The sequence below is a fragment of the Oncorhynchus kisutch genome, unplaced genomic scaffold, assembly GCF_002021735.2.
Source record: "Oncorhynchus kisutch isolate 150728-3 unplaced genomic scaffold, Okis_V2 scaffold787, whole genome shotgun sequence".
In the NCBI taxonomy this organism is placed as follows: Eukaryota; Metazoa; Chordata; class Actinopteri; order Salmoniformes; family Salmonidae; genus Oncorhynchus; species Oncorhynchus kisutch.
Window position 1 is genome coordinate 44,225 of NW_022262732.1, and position 21,170 is coordinate 65,394.

The 21,170-nt window shown below is 43.2% G+C and overlaps 3 protein-coding genes across 7 annotated transcripts in view; 2 read left to right on the forward strand and 1 right to left on the reverse strand.

Moving 5' to 3' along the window:
- Positions 1-3,689, forward strand: part of LOC109879834 (tubulin polymerization-promoting protein) — a 32,911-nt gene extending 29,222 nt beyond the window's left edge. For both annotated transcript variants that reach the window (XM_031816398.1, XM_031816399.1), the window contains exon 5: positions 17-3,689. In XM_031816398.1, the coding sequence (XP_031672258.1) occupies positions 17-310 (294 nt within the window). In that variant the 3' untranslated portion in view covers positions 311-3,689. The remainder of the gene's footprint in view (positions 1-16) is intronic.
- A 654-nt stretch (positions 3,690-4,343) lies between these two features.
- LOC109879835 (centrosomal protein of 72 kDa) lies at positions 4,344-17,305 on the reverse strand. 3 transcript variants are annotated; one of them, XM_031816395.1, is made up of 13 exons: positions 17,171-17,256; positions 16,754-16,881; positions 16,330-16,369; positions 15,951-16,143; positions 15,713-15,827; positions 13,661-13,848; positions 13,127-13,336; positions 12,835-13,016; positions 11,161-11,254; positions 10,896-11,074; positions 10,626-10,752; positions 9,205-9,316; positions 4,344-6,090 (listed from the first exon to the last, which is right to left on the reverse strand). In XM_031816395.1, exons 5-13 carry the CDS (start codon positions 15,784-15,786, stop codon positions 5,907-5,909), a joined length of 1,350 nt encoding a protein of 449 aa, XP_031672255.1. In that variant the 5' UTR covers positions 15,787-15,827; positions 15,951-16,143; positions 16,330-16,369; positions 16,754-16,881; positions 17,171-17,256; the 3' UTR covers positions 4,344-5,906. The 3 variants fall into 3 exon arrangements, with proteins under 3 accessions (XP_031672255.1, XP_031672253.1, XP_031672254.1); XM_031816393.1 differs by lacking the exon at positions 16,330-16,369 and having other exon boundaries at positions 17,171-17,305; XM_031816394.1 differs by lacking the exon at positions 16,330-16,369 and having other exon boundaries at positions 16,754-16,878; positions 17,171-17,265.
- Positions 17,262-19,619, forward strand: LOC116362114 (uncharacterized). Of its 2 annotated transcripts, none has more exons than XM_031816396.1 (3): positions 17,262-17,357; positions 17,604-17,756; positions 17,903-19,619. In XM_031816396.1, exons 2-3 carry the CDS (start codon positions 17,667-17,669, stop codon positions 18,440-18,442), a joined length of 630 nt encoding a protein of 209 aa, XP_031672256.1. In that variant the 5' UTR covers positions 17,262-17,357; positions 17,604-17,666; the 3' UTR covers positions 18,443-19,619. The 2 variants fall into 2 exon arrangements, with proteins under 2 accessions (XP_031672256.1, XP_031672257.1); XM_031816397.1 differs by lacking the exon at positions 17,262-17,357 and adding an exon at positions 17,369-17,537 and having other exon boundaries at positions 17,626-17,756.
- The last annotated feature ends 1,551 nt before the right edge of the window (positions 19,620-21,170 follow it).

Genomic DNA, 21,170 nt, shown 5'->3' on the forward strand with positions numbered 1-21,170 from the left:
TTCTTTCTGTCCACAGAGAGCGGTGGCTTCTCCCACCGTGTCTCGTCTGACGGACACGACCAAGTTCACTGGGTCACACAAGGAGCGCTTTGACGAGAGTGGCCGTGGGAAGGGGAAGGCAGGTCGCGTGGACATGGTGGACACATCCGGGTACGTCGCAGGATACAAACACCTCGGGTCATATGAGAAGAAAGTCACCAAGCCCACCGGGCCCCCTGGAGGAGGGCCCCCTGGAGGAGGGCCCCCTGGAGCCGGGCACTCTGGAGGAGGGCCCCCTGGAGCCGGGCCCCCTGGAGCCAAACCAGTGTGAAGAAAGTAGAAAAGAAACAAACAGAAACATAAGACCAACTACTAGGATAATACTTTTCTAATGAAAGAACTCCATGAAAGCACAACAAAAAGATAGGATTTCATATTTTCTCACCCATCTTGTTTTCTTTTCGTGAGTGGGATGTTTTGAGTTCCTCTCTTTTTTGTTGTGTGTGAGAACTGGAAAACTGTTTACATCAATTTTTACAGCTGGTACATTCCTGACAGATCGCAAGTTACTGCCAAATGTTAAAATGAAGCCACCAACCAACAAGGGAAACAACTGTTTTGCTCTGCATTTTTTGAAACCTCTTCATGATGATAGGCGTCTTCACATATGTATTATAAGCACTATGAATACCACCATACCAAGAAAAACAAATAAGAGGGAAGAAAGGGTTCGCCAAATTATTTAACAAGATTGCACTTTGCTTTAGATGGGCCATAGCTTCTTTTCCCATTTTTAGTTGAAGAAATACATCCTTAATTTCATACTTTTTAGTTAGTTGAATGTCTATTGGCTAAGTAGATATACTGGTAGGTTGTTATATTGATCAAACCATCTTCAATATCAACTTTCTGCCTTTCCTCTGGTCAATGAAGTCTGCTGTATGAGTCTTCATCTACTGGCTGTCTGTTCTCCTTTATACATCATCATAGTTTACACATATTGACGACAACATCGTTTGCCTTCAATTGTTCTTAAAATAAGTAAACCTTTTAAACAGGATATGTAGAAGTTCTGAGTCTTCCTGTCTTCAGCTACGTATATCATATGAATGATAACATTTTATTTTTGTTCATTCTACTGTCAGATATCAAGTTTGTTATCTATGAGTCGTAACTTCCCTTTCTTGCTTTTCTAAACGTTCTGTGAAGTTATATCGATACTGTACCTTATGTATTTACAACACAAGGAGAAGAATACTGCTAGGATTATTTCATATCCTAAGGCCACGTCTTGTCTGGTTCATTCTGAAACCCTCATCAATTATTTACACCCAACATATTAAACGAGATAATGGGTAAATGACCCTGAAATGATTATCTCTAATCATTCCTCTAAATCACACACACCAATTTGATAATAATTTGATAATTTGATAAGGCTCCACAGGTTGTATTAGCTGGACCTCTGAAACTAAGAGGTGAGCTGGGTTGTTCAGGTTTGTATTTTTCAATATTTAACTGATATGATATTGCCGGCAGATTTCTATAGTTGTAATATATTGGTGGTAAGAGGGTGTATATTTCTAAACATGTGGCCGCATGGCTTCATTTAAGACACTGACCTGCCTTTGTTTTTCTTGTCTTGCTGTATCTTATGCATGAAGTAATGGAATGCTACTACTTTACCATTAACAATATGAAACAGACGACATATTTCAGAGGTCTCATTTCAACTGCTGTGTTAGTGACTCGGTTATAGTGACTTGCTCTGCTCCTACGTTCTGGCAGAGTAGTCAGACCAATGAAATTAAACTAAAACAACTTCACTTTGACAGGAGGACCAAGTTGTGGTTAAATTGTGAGTGTACAGAGACCATAGAGATCCTATAAATAACTATGTTTAGACTAAGAATATCAAAAGGGGACATTTGTGGCCAAGGAGTTGGGTGACATTATCAGGTGATATCATTGACCGTACATGCAGAAAAAATCTATAGCTTGGTGGAACCAGCCTGATCGTTGCGTTCACTATGAAAGAGAATGATGAACCAGCCTGATCGTTGCGTTCACTATGAAAGAGAATGATAAACCAGCCTGATCGTTGCGTTCACTATGAAAGAGAATGATGAACCAGCCTGATCGTTGCGTTCACTATGAAAGAGAATGATGAACCAGCCTGATCGTTACGTTCACTATGAAAGAGAATGATGAACCAGCTTGATCGCTGCGTTCACTATGAAAGAGAATGATGAACCAGCTTGATCGCTGCGTTCACTATGAAAGAGAATGATGAACCAGCCTGATCGTTGCGTTCACTATGAAAGAGAATGATGAACCAGCCTGATCGTTGCGTTCACTATGAAAGAGAATGATGAACCAGCCTGATCGTTACGTTCACTATGAAAGAGAATGATGAACCAGCTTGATCGCTGCGTTCACTATGAAAGAGAATGATGAACCAGCCTGATCGTTACGTTCACTATGAAAGAGAATGATGAACCAGCTTGATCGCTGCGTTCACTATGAAAGAGAATGATGAACCAGCTTGATCGCTGCGTTCACTATGAAAGAGAATGATGAACCAGCCTGATCGTTGCGTTCACTATGAAAGAGAATGATGAACCAGCCTGATCGTTGCGTTCACTATGAAAGAGAATGATGAACCAGCCTGATCGTTACGTTCACTATGAAAGAGAATGATGAACCAGCTTGATCGCTGCGTTCACTATGAAAGAGAATGATGAACCAGCCTGATCGTTACGTTCACTATGAAAGAGAATGATGAACCAGCCTGATCGCTGCGTTCACTATGAAAGAGAATGATGAACCAGCCTGATCGCTGCGTTCACTATGAAAGAGAATGATGAACCAGCCTGATCGCTGTGTTCACTATGAAAGAGAATGATGAACCAGCCTGATCGCTGCGTTCACTATGAAAGAGAATGATGAACCAGCCTGATCGTTGCGTTCACTATGAAATAGAACCATGAAAGAGAAATGATGAACCAGCAATCAGGCTGGTTCCACCAGGCTACAAAATCAAATGTCAGCCATTTGAATTGTATCAAATGGATGCATATCAAACTAGAAGGTTTTACATTCTAAATGAAAAAGACTCCTATGCCATAGATACTACAGGTAGGTACATATGACTAGTGACTTCATCAGTATTGTTTGTGACCCTGGAACTCTTGTCTTTGAAGAAGTTTTAGAGAAACCTTTTTAGTGTAAACACTGTTATCCTGACACTTTCTACGGCACACACTCAACAGAATACAAAAGGCAGGGTAATATAGTACTGTGATATTTGATGGACATACTGTATGAGGTGAAGGGGATGAACGAAGAAGTAGACTTTTGTAGGACATATATTTTTCCAGCATAATGACATACTGTTGCTTTCATACTGGCCACCCTACCTTAGCCTCTGCTGACCAATAGGACTCATGCGTTGATTGAGATCAACACCTGTTAACTAGTTGAATCGTAATCACTTTAGTACGATTTGTCTTGTGTGCTTAATGCCAAATACTGTGCACCTTTTCGTGTGGAGAAGCAAATCGTTTTTTTTATTTTTTTTTAATAACTTGTTAATGTACGATTATTGTGATCTGGTGCATGCTTTGTGTTTTGGTTCTTGTTCTCGAGACCTGTGTGTTCATGATTTGTAGCATTGTTGAAAATAAAAACTCCCCATCCTGAAGAATCAATGGTGTGTGTCTAATCTCCTCTACTGATCTGATGACTTATTGAGAGGATCAGTTGTCTCCTCTACTGATCTGATGACTTATTGAGAGGATCAGTTGTCTCCTCTACTGATCTGATTACTTGAGAGGATCAGTTGTCTCCTACTGATCTGATTACTTATTGAGAGAATCAGTTGTCTCCTCTACTGATCTGATCACTTATTGAGAGGATCAGTTGTCTCCTCTACTGATCTGATTACTTATTGAGAGGATCAGTTGTCTCCTCTACTGATCTGATTACTTGAGAGGATCAGTTGTCTCCTGATCTGATTACTTATTGAGAGAATCAGTTGTCTCCTCTACTGATCTGATCACTTATTGAGAGGATCAGTTGTCTCCTCTACTGATCTGATATCTTATTGAGAGGATCAGGTGTATGTTATTACATCCCGTCTGGACGGAATCCTTCCATACAATTTTATAGGGAATAGGGTGCCATTTGTGATGAACGCCATGCCTGTTCTCTCCTCATTAATATGTTAAAATAATATATTATCCCCACAATATGTTCTACCAAGACAGGCTTTACTTGCTAGAACTGACCTCAAGCAGCATTGTGTTTAGTGAAGAAGCCATTTCCCCACTTCAGTTTCCATAAACACAGAGGCAGAAACAGCGTGAGCACAATAAATACTTTATCATTTAAACATGTCTAGAGTCATAAATATTAAGATTCAATGTGCAGTGTAAAAGGTGTGGATACAGTCAGTAAGGAACAGTGTAAAAGGTGTGGATACAGTCAGTAAGGAACAGTGTAAAAGGTGTGGATACAGTCAGTAAGGAACAGTGTAAAGGTGTGGATACAGTCAGTAAGGAACAGTGTAAAGGTGTGGATACAGTCAGTAAGGAACAGTGTAAAAGGTGTGGATACAGTCAGTAAGGAACAGTGTAAAAGGTGTGGATACAGTCAGTAAGGAACAGTGTAAAAGGTGTGGATACAGTCAGTAAGGAACAGTGTAAAAGGTGTGGATACAGTCAGTAAGGAACAGTGTAAAGGTGTGGATACAGTCAGTAAGGAACAGTGTAAAGGTGTGGATACAGTCAGTAAGGAACAGTGTAAAAGGTGTGGATACAGTCAGTAAGGAACAGTGTAAAAGGTGTGGATACAGTCAGTAAGGAACAGTGTAAAGGTGTGGATACAGTCAGTAAGGAACAGTGTAAAGGTGTGGATACAGTCAGTAAGGAACAGTGTAAAAGGTGTGGATACAGTCAGTAAGGAACAGTGTAAAAGGTGTGGATACAGTCAGTAAGGAACAGTGTAAAGGTGTGGATACAGTCAGTAAGGAACAGTGTAAAAGGTGTGGATACAGTCAGTAAGGAACAGTGTAAAGGTGTGGATACAGTCAGTAAGGAACAGTGTAAAGGTGTGGATACAGTCAGTAAGGAACAGTGTAAAAGGTGTGGATACAGTCAGTAAGGAACAGTGTAAAGGTGTGGATACAGTCAGTAAGGAACAGTGTAAAGGTGTGGATACAGTCAGTAAGGAACAGTGTAAAGGTGTGGATACAGTCAGTAAGGAACAGTGTAAAGGTGTGGATACAGTCAGTAAGGAACAGTGTAAAGGTGTGGATACAGTCAGTAAGGAACAGTGTAAAGGTGTGGATACAGTCAGTAAGGAACAGTGTAAAGGTGTGGATACAGTCAGTAAGGAACAGTGTAAAGGTGTGGATACAGTCAGTAAGGAACAGTGTAAAAGGTGTGGATACAGTCAGTAAGGAACAGTGTAAAAGGTGTGGATACAGTCAGTAAGGAACAGTGTAAAAGTGTGGATACAGTCAGTAAGGAACAGTGTAAAGGTGTGGATACAGTCAGTAAGGAACAGTGTAAAGGTGTGGATAGTGGACACAGTAAAACCATGACGATACACAGAAGTAAAAAATGAGATCAGAGTTAGAGACAAGTTTTCATGCTCAACATTAATCCCGGAGCATCAGAAGAACAGTGTAAATGTTGGCAGCAGTGTATATAGAGCTAAAATAAGAGAATCTGGTGCTGGTGCTCGTTCAGCAGGACAACGTTCTGGAACGTTCAGATAGAAATGTAGAACAAACATTCCTCTCTGACATCATGTAGAGTAAGGAATTGGCTCTATTCATGACATTTCTATCTGCAATGTTCTCCTAGTTCTCTATCTGCAGTCTCCTAGTCTCCTCCAGTTCTCTAGTTGTGACGTGTAGCTCCTCAGAGTCGTCTCCTAGTCTCCTCCAGTTCTCTAGTTGTTGTAGTTGTGACGTGTAGCTCCTCAGAGCCGTCTCCTAGTCTCCTCCAGTTCTCTAGTTGTTGTAGTTGTGACGTGTAGCTGCCCCTCCCTCTCCCAGTCCTCTCCAATTCACTCAGCAAATGCTCATTAGTTGCAACCAGTGACCTGAAGCACAAACACAACACCATTTAGTCACAAACACTAAAAAGCCCTTTCTTCACCCATTGGGGTCTGGTCTTTTATCTTTATATTAGAACAAATAATCTGGCATCTCCTGTAATGAATATCTCATTAGGTTGCTTTTAGTCAGACCGTGTTAAGATTTGTATTATCCCAAGAGTCAAGGACTTTTATTGTCCCTAGAGTGGTTGAATGTTATTCTTAGCACCAGGTGGTGCTGGACATAGTGTAGTATCTTAGCACCAGGTGGTAGTGGACATAGTGTAGTGTATTATCTTAGCACCAGGTGGTGCTGGACATAGTGTAGTATCTTAGCACCAGGTGGTACTGGACATAGTGTATTATCTCAGCACCAGGTAGTGCTGGACATAGTGTAGTGTATTATCTTAGCACCAGGTGGTACTGGACATAGTGTATTATCTTAGCACCAGGTGGTACTGGACATAGTGTAGTGTATTATCTTAGCACCAGGTGGTAGTGGACATAGTGTAGTGTATTATCTTAGCACCAGGTGGTACTGGACATAGTGTATTATCTTAGCACCAGGTGGTACTGGACATAGTGTAGTATCTTAGCACCAGGTGGTGCTGGACATAGTGTAGTGTATTATCTTAGCATCAGGTGGTAGTGGACATAGTGTAGTGTATTATCTTAGCACCAGGTGGTGCTGGACATAGTGTAGTATCTTAGCACCAGGTGGTAGTGGACATAGTGTAGTGTATTATCTTAGCACCAGGTGGTGCTGGACATAGTGTAGTATCTTAGCACCAGGTGGTAGTGGACATAGTATAGTGTAGTATCTTAGCACCAGGTGGTGCTGGACATAGTGTAGTATCTTAGCACCAGGTGGTACTGGACATAGTGTATTATCTCAGCACCAGGTAGTGCTGGACATAGTGTAGTGTATTATCTTAGCACCAGGTGGTACTGGACATAGTGTATTATCTTAGCACCAGGTGGTACTGGACATAGTGTAGTGTATTATCTTAGCACCAGGTGGTAGTGGACATAGTGTATTATCTTAGCACCAGGTGGTACTGGACATAGTGTAGTATCTTAGCACCAGGTGGTGCTGGACATAGTGTAGTGTATTATCTTAGCATCAGGTGGTAGTGGACATAGTGTAGTGTATTATCTTAGCACCAGGTGGTACTGGACATAGCGTATTATCTTAGCACCAGGTGGTACTGGACATAGTGTAGTATCTTAGCACCAGGTGGTGCTGGACATAGTGTAGTATCTTAGCACCAGGTGGTGCTGGACATAGTGTAGTATCTTAGCACCAGGTGGTGCTGGACATAGTGTAGTATCTTAGCACCAGGTGGTGCTGGACATAGTGTAGTATCTTAGCACCAGGTGGTGCTGGACATAGTGTAGTGTATTATCTTAGCACCAGGTGGTACTGGACATAGTGTAGTATCTTAGCACCAGGTGGTGCTGGACATAGTGTATTATCTTAGCACCAGGTGGTACTGGACATAGTGTAGTATCTTAGCACCAGGTGGTGCTGGACATAGTGTAGTGTATTATCTTAGCACCAGGTGGTACTGGACATAGTGTATTATCTTAGCACCAGGTGGTACTGGACATAGTGTAGTATCTTAGCACCAGGTGGTGCTGGACATAGGGTAGTATCTTAGCACCAGGTGGTGCTGGACATAGTGTAGTATCTTAGCACCAGTTGGTACTGGACATAGTGTAGTATCTTAGCACCAGGTGGTGCTGGACATATTGTAGTGTAGTATCTTAGTACCAGGTGGTGCTGGACATAGTGTAGTATGTTAGCATCGGGTGGTACTGGACATAGTGTAGTATCTTAGCATCAGGTGGTGCTGGACATATTGTAGTGTAGTATCTTAGCACCAGGTGGTGCTGGACATAGTGTAGTGTATTATCTTAGCACCAGGTGGTGCTGGACATAGTGTAGTATCTTAGCACCAGGTGGTACTGGACATAGTGTAGTATATTATCTTAGCACCAGGTGGTACTGGACATAGTGTAGTATATTATCTTAGCACCAGGTGGTACTGGACATAGTGTAGTATATTAGCACCAGGTGGTACTGGACATAGTGTAGTATCTTAGCACCAGGTGGTACTGGACATAGTGTAGTATATTAGCACCAGGTGGTACTGGACAGTGTAGTATCTTAGCACCAGGTGGTACTGGACATAGTGTAGTGTAGTATCTTAGCACCAGGTGGTACTGGACATAGTGTAGTATCTTAGCACCAGGTGGTACTGGACATAGTGTAGTATATTAGCACCAGGTGGTACTGGACAGTGTAGTATCTTAGCACCAGGTGGTACTGGACATAGTGTAGTGTAGTATCTTAGCACCAGGTGGTACTGGACATAGTGTAGTATCTTAGCACCAGCTGGTACTGGACATAGTGTAGTATCTTAGCACCAGGTGGTACTGGACATAGTGTAGTGTAGTATCTTAGCACCAGGTGGTACTGGACATAGTGTAGTATCTTAGCACCAGCTGGTACTGGACATAGTGTAGTGTAGTATCTTAGCACCAGCTGGTACTGGACATAGTGTAGTATCTTAGCACCAGCTGGTACTAGACATAGTGTAGTATCTTAGCACCAGGTGGTACTGGACATAGTGTAGTGTAGTATCTTAGCACCAGGTGGTACTGGACATAGTGTAGTGTAGTATCTTAGCACCAGGTGGTACTGGACATAGTGTAGTATCTTAGCACCAGCTGGTACTGGACATAGTGTAGTATCTTAGCACCAGCTGGTACTGGACATAGTGTAGTATCTTAGCACCAGGTGGTACTGGACATAGTGTAGTATCTTAGCACCAGGTGGTACTGGACATAGTGTAGTATCTTAGCACCAGGTGGTGCTGGACATAGTGTAGTATCTTAGCACCAGGTGGTACTGGACATAGTGTAGTGTAGTATCTTAGCACCAGGTGGTACTGGACATAGTGTAGTATCTTAGCACCAGGTGGTACTGGACATAGTGTAGTATCTTAGCACCAGGTGGTACTGGACATAGTGTAGTATCTTAGCACCAGGTGGTACTGGACATAGTGTAGTATCTTAGCACCAGGTGGTGCTGGACATAGTGTAGTGTGTGCTTACCTATGGTTCTCCTGCAGCATACCTGCCAGCTCCTTGACTCTCTCCCCCTCCTCAACCTTCTCCCTCAGCTCTGATACCTTCTTCCTCAGCTCATTCACCTCTGCCTGTTTCTCTGGAGAGAAGAACACATGGACCACAGTTAGTTAGCACATGATACTAGCAGCAATACAGATCCACATGGGCCACAGTTAGTTAGCACATGATACTAGCAGCAATACAGATCCACATGGAACACAGTTAGTTAGCACATGATGCTAGCAGCAATACAGATCTACATGGACCACAGTTAGTTAGCACATGATGCTAGCAGCAATACAGATCTACATGGACCACAGTTAGTTAGCACATGATGCTAGCAGCAATACAGATTCACATGGGCCACGGTTAGCACATGATGCTAACGCTTCAGCAATACAGATCCACATGGACCACAGTTAGTTAGCACATGATGCTAGCAGCAATACAGATTCACATGGGCCACGGTTAGCACATGATGCTAACGCTTCAGCAATACAAATGCACATTGACTTGCAACATCAACGGATATAACAACAGACTGAAATCCAATCCGTCACGTGGTGAACACCATCTTGAGATATGCATGTTTAACTTGTACGAATCTTAAGAGATTTATGGAACATCTTGCATTACTCTTACACGTGCTCTATGTCACGGTTACACGTGCTCTATGTCGCGGTTACACGTGCTCTATGTCGCGGTTACACGTGCTCTATGTCACGGTTACACGTGCTCTATGTCACGGTTACACGTGCTCTATGTCACGGTTACACGTGCTCTATGTCACGGTTACACGTGCTCTGCGTCACGGTTACACGTGCTCTATGTCACGGTTACACGTGCTCTATGTCACGGTTACACGTGCTCTATGTCACGGTTACACGTGCTCTGCGTCACGGTTACACGTGCTCTATGTCACGGTTACACGTGCTCTATGTCACGGTTACACGTGCTCTACGTCATGGTTACACGTGCTCTATGTCACGGTTACACGTGCTCTATGTCACGGTTACACGTGCTCTATGTCACGGTTACACGTGCTCTATGTCACGGATACACGTGCTCTATGTCACGGTTACACGTGCTCTATGTCACGGTTACACGTGCTCTATGTCACGGTTACACATGCTCTATGTCACGGTTACACGTGCTCTATGTCACGGTTACACGTGCTCTGCGTCACGGTTACATGTGCTCTACGTCACGGTTACATGTGCTCTATATCACGGTTACATGTGCTCTATGTCACGGTTACACGTGCTCTATGTCATGGTTACACGTGCTCTATGTCACGGTTACACGTGCTCTATGTCACGGTTACACGTGCTCTGCGTCAGTCAGATTCTGCCCAGTATAGTGACCACTGACCAGGAATATCAAAAAGCTGTTGCTTTTTCACTCACCACATATCTCAGTGTTGGGTGAACTTTTCATCATAGAGTTGAGATATTGTTTTTCTAATCTGATCATCTGCTTCTGTAGAGAGACGTTATCCTCCAATAGTATCCTCAGCTGTTCATTCAAACTGTCCTGCAATCAATCAATCAATCAATCAGACATTGAAGATAATTCCATCCATTTATTCTGAACTCTTTGTGGAGTCAGGGTCTCATGCCTTTTCAAACATGAGGTAATATCATCGAAGATGCTGCTTTGGACAGTCTGAATCTTACAACAGACATGTGTGCTTCCTCCAGCTGTGTAGTTAGTCTATGGGTCTCTGTCCTGTGGTCTTGGTCTCGTATCTCTGCCTGCTCCTTCAGCTCTTCAACGTTCCCTCTCAACGTCCTGACCTCGGCTTCTCCACCGGAGACGTCTCGTTCCATCATGGACAGGATCTGGACTGCCTGAGCTGGAGGCAGGACAGATACATACTATTAGGGACAGATTCTCCATTAAGCAGGTAAGCTGCACAGTACATGGGGGTTTCATACTCACAGAGGAAGTTGTTGTCATGGTGCAGAGGCCTCTCCCCTGTCCAGTGCTTGTTCACTAGGCTCAGCAGCATCTCCATTGGTTTCCTATAGCTTCCCTAGGAGACAGATTTCATACAATTACAAAAAAGACTGGTTATAATGAACAGTAAATCTATGATGAATGGTACTGTAGGGATAGGTGGGTTTTCTCTAGTGTATATGAATGGTACTGTAGGGATAGGTGGGTTTTCTCTAGGGTGGATGAATGGTACTGTAGGGATAGGTGGGTTTTCTCTACAATAAATGAATGGTACTGTAGGGATAGGTGGGTTTTCTCTAGTGTATATGAATGGCACTGTAGGGATAGGTGGGTTTTCTCTAGTGTATATGAATGGCACTGTAGGGATAGGTGGGTTTTCTCTAGGGTGGATGAATGGTACTGTAGGGATAGGTGGGTTTTCTCTAGTGTATATGAATGGCACTGTAGGGATAGGTGGGTTTTCTCTAGTGTATATGAATGGCACTGTAGGGATAGGTGGGTTTTCTCTAGGGTGGATGAATGGTACTGTAGGGATAGGTGGGTTTTCTCTACAATAAATGAATGGTACTGTAGGGATAGGTGGGTTTTCTCTGTGATTAATGAATGGTACTGTAGGGATAGGTGGGTTTTCTCTGTGATTAATTAATGGTACTGTAGGGATAGGTGGGTTTTCTCTACGATTAATGAATGGTACTGTAGGGATAGGTGGGTTTTCTCTAGTGTATATGAATGGTACTGTAGGGATAGGTGGGTTTTCTCTAGTGTATATGAATGGTACTGTAGGGATAGGTGGGTTTTCTCTAGTGTATATGAATGGTACTGTAGGGATAGGCGGGTTTTCTCTAGGGTGGATGAATGGTACTGTAGGGATAGGTGGGTTTTCTCTGTGATTAATGAATGGTACTGTAGGGATAGGTGGGTTTTCTCTACGATTAATGAATAGTACGGTAGGGATAGGTGGGTTTTCTCTGTGATTAATGAATGGTACGGTAGGGATAGGTGGGTTTTCTCTGTGATTAATGAATGGTACTGTAGGGATAGGTGGGTTTTCTGTAGGGTGGATGAATGGTACTGTAGGGATAGGTGGGTTTTCTCTATGGTGGATGAATGGTACTGTAGGGATAGGTGGGTTTTCTCTAGGGTGGATGAATGGTACTGTAGGGATAGGTGGGTTTTCTCTAGGGTGGATGAATGGTACTGTAGGGATAGGTGGGTTTTCTCTAGGGTGGATGAATGGTACTGTAGGGATAGGTAGGTTTTCTCTACGATTAATGAATGGTACGGTAGGGATAGGTGGGTTTTCTCTAAGATAAATGAATGGTACGGTAGGGATAGGTGGGCTTTCTCTAAGATAAATGAATGGTACGGTAGGGATAGGTGGGTTTTCTCTAAGATAAATGAATGGTACGGTAGGGATAGGTGGGTTTTCTCTGTGATTAATGAATGGTACTGTAGGGATAGGTGGGTTTTCTCTGTGATTAATGAATGGTACGGTAGGGATAGGTGGGTTTTCTCTAAGATAAATGAATGGTACTGTAGGGATAGGTGGGTTTTCTCTACGATTAATGAATGGTACTGTAGGGATAGGTGGGTTTTCTCTACGATTAATGAATGGTACGGTAGGAATAGGTGGGTTCTCTCTCTGAAACGTCTCACCTTCTGTTGCTTGGCATGTTTCTGTGGTGAGGTGGAGCCCCCTGCTGTCTGCTGGGTGTTATGGTAGGAGAGTCTGGGAGGGTGCAGGATGGGGTTGGTGGCATCAGACCTACTGGGACAGGGACTTCTTGGACTGGGGGGGCGGATCTTCACTAAGGAAGACTTCTGCTGGTCAACTTTATCTAAAGGAAGAGGAAGCCAGTGCAAAACACTCAGAATGTTGTATTAGGCCATTCATGCCACCTGATTTGTGTGACAGCGGTGACAGAGAGGATATTCAGTGTCACCTCACCAGGGTGAGGGGTGAAGTGGCCCTTGGCTGTGACTCTCAGGTGTTTGGGGAGTTTCTCTCGCTCCTCCCGTCCAGAGCTAGTCCCGCTGTGTTTCTCTACGCGGGGGTTAAAGGTTACCCTCGGCCCCTCTGACGTTTTCAACGAGGAGGAAGAACCTTTCCTTCGAGATCCTTCTCTTAAACGTTGACCATTGGACTGGGAATGACAAGCTGATCATAATGAAAATAAAACACATTTTATACTGAAGGCTTGTTTGCTCACTTGAAAAAAGGTAGACCGTAAATGTAACTAGTTAAACATACAATTCATCAAGTACTGAATTAAATCAATTAAGGGTAAATCTCTGAAATCTTGCCATAAATGAGCTAAATTCCCCATGTTCCTAGGGAAAAAATAAGAACATTTGTCTCACCCCTGGTGGACTGTCCCTACATTAACAGTCATGGTGTACATCACGCTCACCACTTCATACTCTCATTTGTCAATGTAAAACAAATGATGTACTATTCTGTGATCAAACAACATAAACTCACACTCCTCTCTGATCTGATGATAGAGCTGGGACTCTGGCTCCTTGTGGGAAGAGCCAGTTAGGAACAGAGGTTCACTTTGGTCCCAGTTGCTCTTAGCGACAAGGTTCAACACTATGTCATCGTTGACATCCAGGACAGAGAGCTTCTTGGCCAGGCGATTTACTGAGGCCATCCTCAGCTTACTGCTCCTGGAACACACCAATCAAACACGCATTACGTCATAACATAGCACTACTAGAAGAATATTGTATAATACCATCTATAACACTGTAACGTCACTGTTATTACACTGTACACACTATTGGAAACAATGCCACACAAAGAACAGCTTACTAGTTAAATAAAATGAAATCTGAAGTTTGTCTTTCCGGGTGTTTTCTAATAATACAAATCAATATCTAATGCAGACAAGAGACCTTGGTGTGCAAACAAGACCTCCTGACAGTAGCAATCTGGTGTATTAACACTGTAGAGTACAGTACCTCTGGTGATGCCTGTCTAATACTGTAGAGTACAGTACCTCTGGTGATGCCTGTCTAATACTGTAGAGTACAGTACCTCTGGTGATGCCTGTCTAATACTGTAGAGTACAGTACCTCTGATCGGTGATGTCTGTCTAATACTGTAGAGTACAGTACCTCTGGTCAGTGATGTCTAATACTGTAGAGTACAGTACCTCTGGTCAGTGATGTCTAATACTGTAGAGTACAGTACCTCTGGTCAGTGATGTCTAATACTGTAGAGTACAGTACCTCTGGTCAGTGATGTCTGTCTAATACTGTAGAGTACAGTACCTCTGGTCAGTGATGTCTGTCTAATACTGTAGAGTACAGTACCTCTGGTCAGTGATGTCTGTCTAATACTGTAGAGTACAGTACCTCTGGTCAGTGATGTCTGTCTAATACTGTAGAGTACAGTACCTCTGATCAGTGATGTCTGTCTAATACTGTAGAGTACAGTACCTCTGGTCAGTGATGTCTAATACTGTAGAGTACAGTACCTCTGATCAGTGATGTCTGTCTAACACTGTAGAGTACAGTACCTCTGGTCAGTGATGTCTGTCTAATACTGTAGAGTACAGTACCTCTGGTCAGTGATGTCTAATACTGTAGAGTACAGTACCTCTGGTCAGTGATGCCTGTCTAATACTGTAGAGTACAGTACCTCTGGTCAGTGATGTCTAATACTGTAGAGTACAGTACCTCTGGTCCGTGATGCCTGTCTAATACTGTAGAGTACAGTACCTCTGGTCAGTGATGTCTGTCTAATACTGTAGAGTACAGTACCTCTGGTCAGTGATGTCTAATACTGTAGAGTACAGTACCTCTGGTCCGTGATGTCTAATACTGTAGAGTACAGTACCTCTGGTCAGTGATGTCTGTCTAATACTGTAGAGTACAGTACCTCTGGTCCGTGATGTCTAATACTGTAGAGTACAGTACCTCTGGTCAGTGATGTCTGTCTAATACTGTAGAGTACAGTACCTCTGGTCAGTGATGTCTGTCTAATACTGTAGAGTACAGTACCTCTGGTCAGTGATGTCTGTCTAATACTGTAGAGTACAGTACCTCTGGTCAGTGATGCCTGTCTAATACTGTAGAGTACAGTACCTCTGGTCAGTGATGTCTGTCTAATACTGTAGAGTACAGTACCTCTGGTCAGTGATGTCTGTCTAATACTGTAGAGTACAGTACCTCTGGTCAGTGATGTCTAATACTGTAGAGTACAGTACCTCTGGTCAGTGATGTCTGTCTAATACTGTAGAGTACAGTACCTCTGGTCAGTGATGTCTAATACTGTAGAGTACAGTACCTCTGGTCCGTGATGTCTGTCTAATACTGTAGAGTACAGTACCTCTGGTCAGTGATGTCTAATACTGTAGAGTACAGTACCTCTGGTCAGTGATGTCTGTCTAATACTGTAGAGTACAGTACCTCTGGTCAGTGATGTCTGTCTAATACTGTAGAGTACAGTACCTCTGGTCAGTGATGTCTAATACTGTAGAGTACAGTACCTCTGGTCAGTGATGTCTAATACTGTAGAGTACAGTACCTCTGGTCCGTGATGTCTGTCTCCGAGGAGCTCGTCTGTTGGGGTCCGAGCACAGAGTCTGAGGAGAAATGCATGATTGAAGCTCTTCTCTCACTGTCCCTGACTGGACAGTCATCTACAGGAAAAAAAACAATATAAAACCAACATCAAATGTCAGATTGGTAAGAAGAACTATCTAACAGCAAAGTCATTGGACAGCCAATCGGACCCACAATGAAAATATGGTAGCTATAGGTACCAAGCCTGCGAAGGTTGGACAGTGCGTGCACAAAGTACAGGCGGTAGTGTGGATCTGTTTTAGCCAGAGGGTTGAGCCTCAGGTCCAGCTCTCTCAGAGCAGTCAGCTGCCAGAGCACTTTGACCTCCTGAAGGGAGGGAATGCTGTTGTAGTACAAGTTCAGCCTCTCCAGCCTCTTCAAGTGTTGGACCCCCTATAGATGAACAAACATAGAAAGAAACAAATAGGGGGGGTATAATTTGTGGAACATTCCAACATGAATCTGTTCCAAGAACATAGTAAATAACAAGGTTGCCAACAAACAACACATACAAAGTTGTATAGAGGCAGATTAAGATACCGGGTAGGGATGGGCTATTTCATTAAGTTTTTCACTCACCACGTTTATTCTGAAAAATGTCTGTCCTCACTCTGGTAGCCTATGGACAAACATGAAGAATAAGCTACGTGGTGAGTTGATGCCTATTCGGCAGCTAGTTAGCGAGGTGACTTGATCATGTTACTTTGTATTACTATGAGTTGTTTGTTGGAAACCAGATTCCTGTTGGAACGTTCCACAAATTATACCCACCCAAACAAATGTGACTTACACATTCAGTGTATGTCCCAAATTGTGCCCTATTCCCTACATAGTGAACTACTTTTGCCCAGAACCCTGGTTAGAAGTAGTGCACTATATAGGGAATAATATGTAATAGCATACCATTGTGGACGCAATCAGATCTACACATCTACACATTCAGACTTCAGTCACCATTTCACCATGTACTGTATATAGATTTGTCTGTTGATAGACATCTCACCTCGACAGAGATTAGTGCATTACAGGAGAGGTTCAGGGTTTTCAAACGGACAAAGTTCTTTAGTGAGATTCCCAGATGCCTGATTTTCTCCTTGTATGATCCTGGGAGGCTCAGTGATCTCACATCTGCTGTAAAGTGGTCATGAATGTTAGTAGCCAGCAATCAAAATAGAGTAGTTGGGTAGTTGTAGACCCATGGTAACGTTGTCCATCATTCACTAGATAGCTACCTGTGGCCAGACAAATTCAAAGAACTGTTTTGTCAGCTAGCCTAGCAGGCGAGCTAACGTTAGCACTAAGCATAGTCTCTGTGCGTTAATTAGCTATTAATGGAAGTTTAAAACTGGTTTTAAATCAAACTACTCATACATCTAGGCTACCAACTTACAAGCTATAATTTCATTGTCAAATATATTACCAAGGCAATGGTGATTTAGATGTAGCTTCTCTCGTATCCACTGCTCTGTTACTGTTGTCAACAGCGCCGCCATATTTTTCCAATTTGGTGGAAGCCGAGCCGAGCATGCGCAGTTGTTTACGGTCTGGGAACGCCCACATCCTGGTACTGCTTGTCTCACGTGTTCAAACAAGCGGAACAGAGACAGGTAAGGTTGAATGTTAACCGATATTTTTCAGCTCACATATTAGTTTCAGTCTTGACTTTGGTCATTCTAAACGTGGCTACTTACCTGAAACATAGCTGTTTAGAATGTTAACACTGTACACATAGCTATGGTGCAAGACAAGACTACTAGCTTACTTTCAACAGTGTTTTCTCAACTTTGGTATGGTATTCAACAATTTACTTGCAGATATCTGAAAACTTCTTCTCTTTCACAAATCCCACTCAGTCTCTTCATATCCAATGAACAGAGTGATCCTCCAACTGTAGCTTTGGATTTGAGTCAAGACCAATGGCAGGCTGTATGACAGAGTTGATCACAGCATGTTCCAACGTCACACTGTCCGTCTCTGCCCTGTACACAGCATATCAGCTCTTCAAGGTAATTTTGGGATATATTGTTGTTCACCTGAGTGTAACTCTTGTGTAGCATTAAACCATTCTCAACCCCTTTGCCACTGATTATTGTCATGACTCGTTCTTTCTCCTCACCCTGACTGTTCCCTCGTCTCCCTCTTTCTCTCGTAGGACCACAGAGCTCCAGCAGTGGGTTTCTTTCTGCTCGGTCTCTCCTCAGGCCTCTGCACCCTGCCTCTCTCCTTCAGCCCATACCTGACCTCTGTACAGGGGGACCTGGAGTGGGCTGGCGAGGTCCTGGCTCCACCGCTAGTCTCCTTCGGCTTCCTGTGGCTCAGCGAAGACCGCACCACAGCCAACACCCTCCTTATTGGCTCAGCTCTCCTCCCGGTGCTCTGCGATTGGCTGTCAGCGGACGAGTTGATGCTGATGTCACGCTGTCTGGCGCTTTCTGCCGTCTCCTGCTCGCTCACTGTGTGTCTGTTTGCGGGAAACGCTGTCGGGGCCCTGGGCAGTGTGGCCCTCAGCCTGCCGCAAATGGTGGCCCCCATGGTGGGGGTCAAGACTCTGGCTCCCCTTGTCTCTCCAGGGGCCACTGTGGGACTGCTTAAGTGGCTCCTGAAGGGCTCCATGGCTGTAGGGTGCTGGGCCTCTGAGAAGGCACTTAGCAAGTACCTGTTGGAACTGAAGGACCTGGACTCCCCATTTTAACTTGTTACCACTGTAACTCAGGGTTTCCCCAAACTCAGTCCTCAGGACCCCAGGGTTTCCTTTCTTTCCTAAGCACTACACCGCTTATTCAAATAATCAACTAATCATCAAGCTTTGTAGTGTTTGGGCAAAAACCAAAACGTGCACCCCTTGGAGTCCCGAGCGTGGAGTTTGGGAAACTGTAACGTCACTGTAACAGTTACTGACTGTCTGAACAGTTCAATAGTCCCTCACACATGATAATGACTGATTGTTAAGTTGATGTGGTCTCATGATGTGCACATAGAGCTGCTGACAGAAGAGAACCAGATGGAGGGTCTATTTATTTTGTCCTGCAGGGCCTTGCCTCATAGAAGTAGAACGAATAGAACGGTCTGGAACCTCTGACCATGGACATTTGACTGGTAAAGTCATGGGTGCACTCAAAATGAGCAAGCTTGTTCTACTTATTCTAGTACTGTGGCTTGCCTTTGATCTGTAGCCAATGACCTTTCCAATTCCTACTGGCCAATGACCTTTCCAATTCCTACTGGCCAATGACCTTTCCAATTCCTACTGGCCAATGACCTTTCCAATTCCTACTGGCCAATGACCTTTCCAATTCCTACTGGCCAATGACCTTTCCAATTCCTACTGGCCAATGACCTTTCCAATTCCTACTGGCCAATGACCTTTCCAATTCCTACTGGCCAATGACCTGTCCAATTCCTACTGGCCAATATCCTTTCCAAGAGATTATCCATATAATGATGCCATTCTGCCAATTTGGAGGTGACATGATCCACCATTGGGACAGGTGCTGTTGCCAGTGTATGAGCACTGTCAAGGGTGTTCTACTTGTTCAGCTTATTGTCATGGCCAGGGAGCTCTGCTCTGTTATCGAAATACTTTCATCTATGCAAGTCGAAGAAGCACTGGTGTCTAATTCTAAAACTGTAAACATTATTGATGATATTAGTAACAGCGGTTAATAATATTTTATGTGTTAAAATATTGATTTGTTAAAGTATCAACAAGAGTAGTGCTTGGATCTAACGCTTGTATGTACTGATTGTCATGGGTCACTAATACTCCCAACCTCTTCCACTCCGCATGTTAGAAAGTCTAATTCATCTCTGGATGTTGATTTACAGGACAGTGTCATTACCAATTGGCTATAAAAGATTCTATCTGCTTACTCTGTGAAAATATCCTCCCAACGGTGGCTCTATGAGGAGGATGGAAGTGCCTTCCAGACATTTACTACTGTCTATGTCTATGAGGGTGCCTCCCAAATATCACCATATTCCCTATGTAGTGCACTACTTTTAATCAGAGCCCATTTTGGGAATAGGGTGGCATTTTGGGGCCAGTTGAACCTGGGCTGGCTTGACTTCAGTGTCTTGTCCTACGATGAACACCAAACAGCTTGTACTAGACTATGCTCACTGTGAAGACAATGTCATTGACAGAAAGGACACGTCTGAGAGCCGATAGCTTTAGTTGGCCAGGGTACATGGCCGGGGTTCCAAACGGCACCCTATCCCCAATATAGCCACATTTCTTTTGACCAGAGATCTATATGGGCCCTGGTCAAAAGTAGTGCACTATAAAGGGAATAGGGTGCCATTTGGGTCGCAGAACCTAAGTCGCCTCAGATTCAGGATCCTGTTCATTCTGAAGCCTCAGCAGGTGGCTACTGTGTACAGTGAGATTTAACTAGATACATCTGTAGTGTTCACACCACTAACACTATGGATCTATATTCATTGATTCTTCAGATATACTACATATTATATCCACATACTGTCCATAATGTCTATACAAGAAGGGTTCTTCTTTATTTTTACTATTTTATACATTATAGAATAATAGTGAAGACATCAAAACTATTAAATAACACATGTGGAATCATGTAGTAACCAAAAAAATTGTTAAACAAATCAAAATATATTTGAGATTTGAGATTCTTCAAAGTTTATTTATTTAATTTATTTCACCTTTATTTAACCAGGTGGCTAGTTGAGAACACCTTTATTTAACCAGGTAGGCTAGTTGAGAACACCTTTATTTAACCAGGTAGGCTAGTTGAGAACACCTTTATTTAACCAGGTAGGCTAGTTGAGAACACCTTTATTTAACCAGGTAGGCTAGTTGAGAACACCTTTATTTAACCAGGTGGCTAGTTGAGAACACCTTTATTTAACCAGGTGGCTAGTTGAGAACACCTTTATTTAACCAGGTAGGCTAGTTGAGAACACCTTTATTTAACCAGGTAGGCTAGTTGAGAACACCTTTATTTAACCAGGTAGGCCAGTTGAGAACACCTTTATTTAACCAGGTAGGCCAGTTGAGAACACCTTTATTTAACCAGGTAGGCTAGTTGAGAACACCTTTATTTAACCAGGTAGGCTAGTTGAGAACACCTTTATTTAACCAGGTAGGCCAGTTGAGAACACCTTTATTTAACCAGGTAGGCTAGTTGAGAACACCTTTATTTAACCAGGTAGGCTAGTTGAGAACACCTTTATTTAACCAGGTAGGCTAGTTGAGAACACCTTTATTTAACCAGGTAGGCTAGTTGAGAACACCTTTATTTAACCAGGTAGGCTAGTTGAGAACACCTTTATTTAACCAGGTGGCTAGTTGAGAACACCTTTATTTAACCAGGTGGCTAGTTGAGAACACCTTTATTTAACCAGGTAGGCTAGTTGAGAACACCTTTATTTAACCAGGTAGGCTAGTTGAG

Excerpts from the sequence above, each read along its gene's own strand:
- LOC109879835 (XM_031816393.1), bottom strand. The coding sequence starts at position 17,243 with ATGGCGGCGCTGTTGACAACAGTAACAGAGCAGTGGATACGAGAGAAG. Across the intron at positions 16,882-17,170 it reads TCTAAATCACCATTGCCTTG|CAGATGTGAGATCACTGAGC; the intron begins GTAATATATTTG and ends ACCACTTTACAG. Across the intron at positions 11,255-12,834 it reads AACATGCCAAGCAACAGAAG|GGAAGCTATAGGAAACCAAT; the intron begins GTGAGACGTTTC and ends TCTGTCTCCTAG.
- LOC116362114 (XM_031816396.1), top strand. The coding sequence starts at position 17,667 with ATGGCAGGCTGTATGACAGAGTTGATCACAGCATGTTCCAACGTCACA. Across the intron at positions 17,757-17,902 it reads CAGCATATCAGCTCTTCAAG|GACCACAGAGCTCCAGCAGT; the intron begins GTAATTTTGGGA and ends TTTCTCTCGTAG.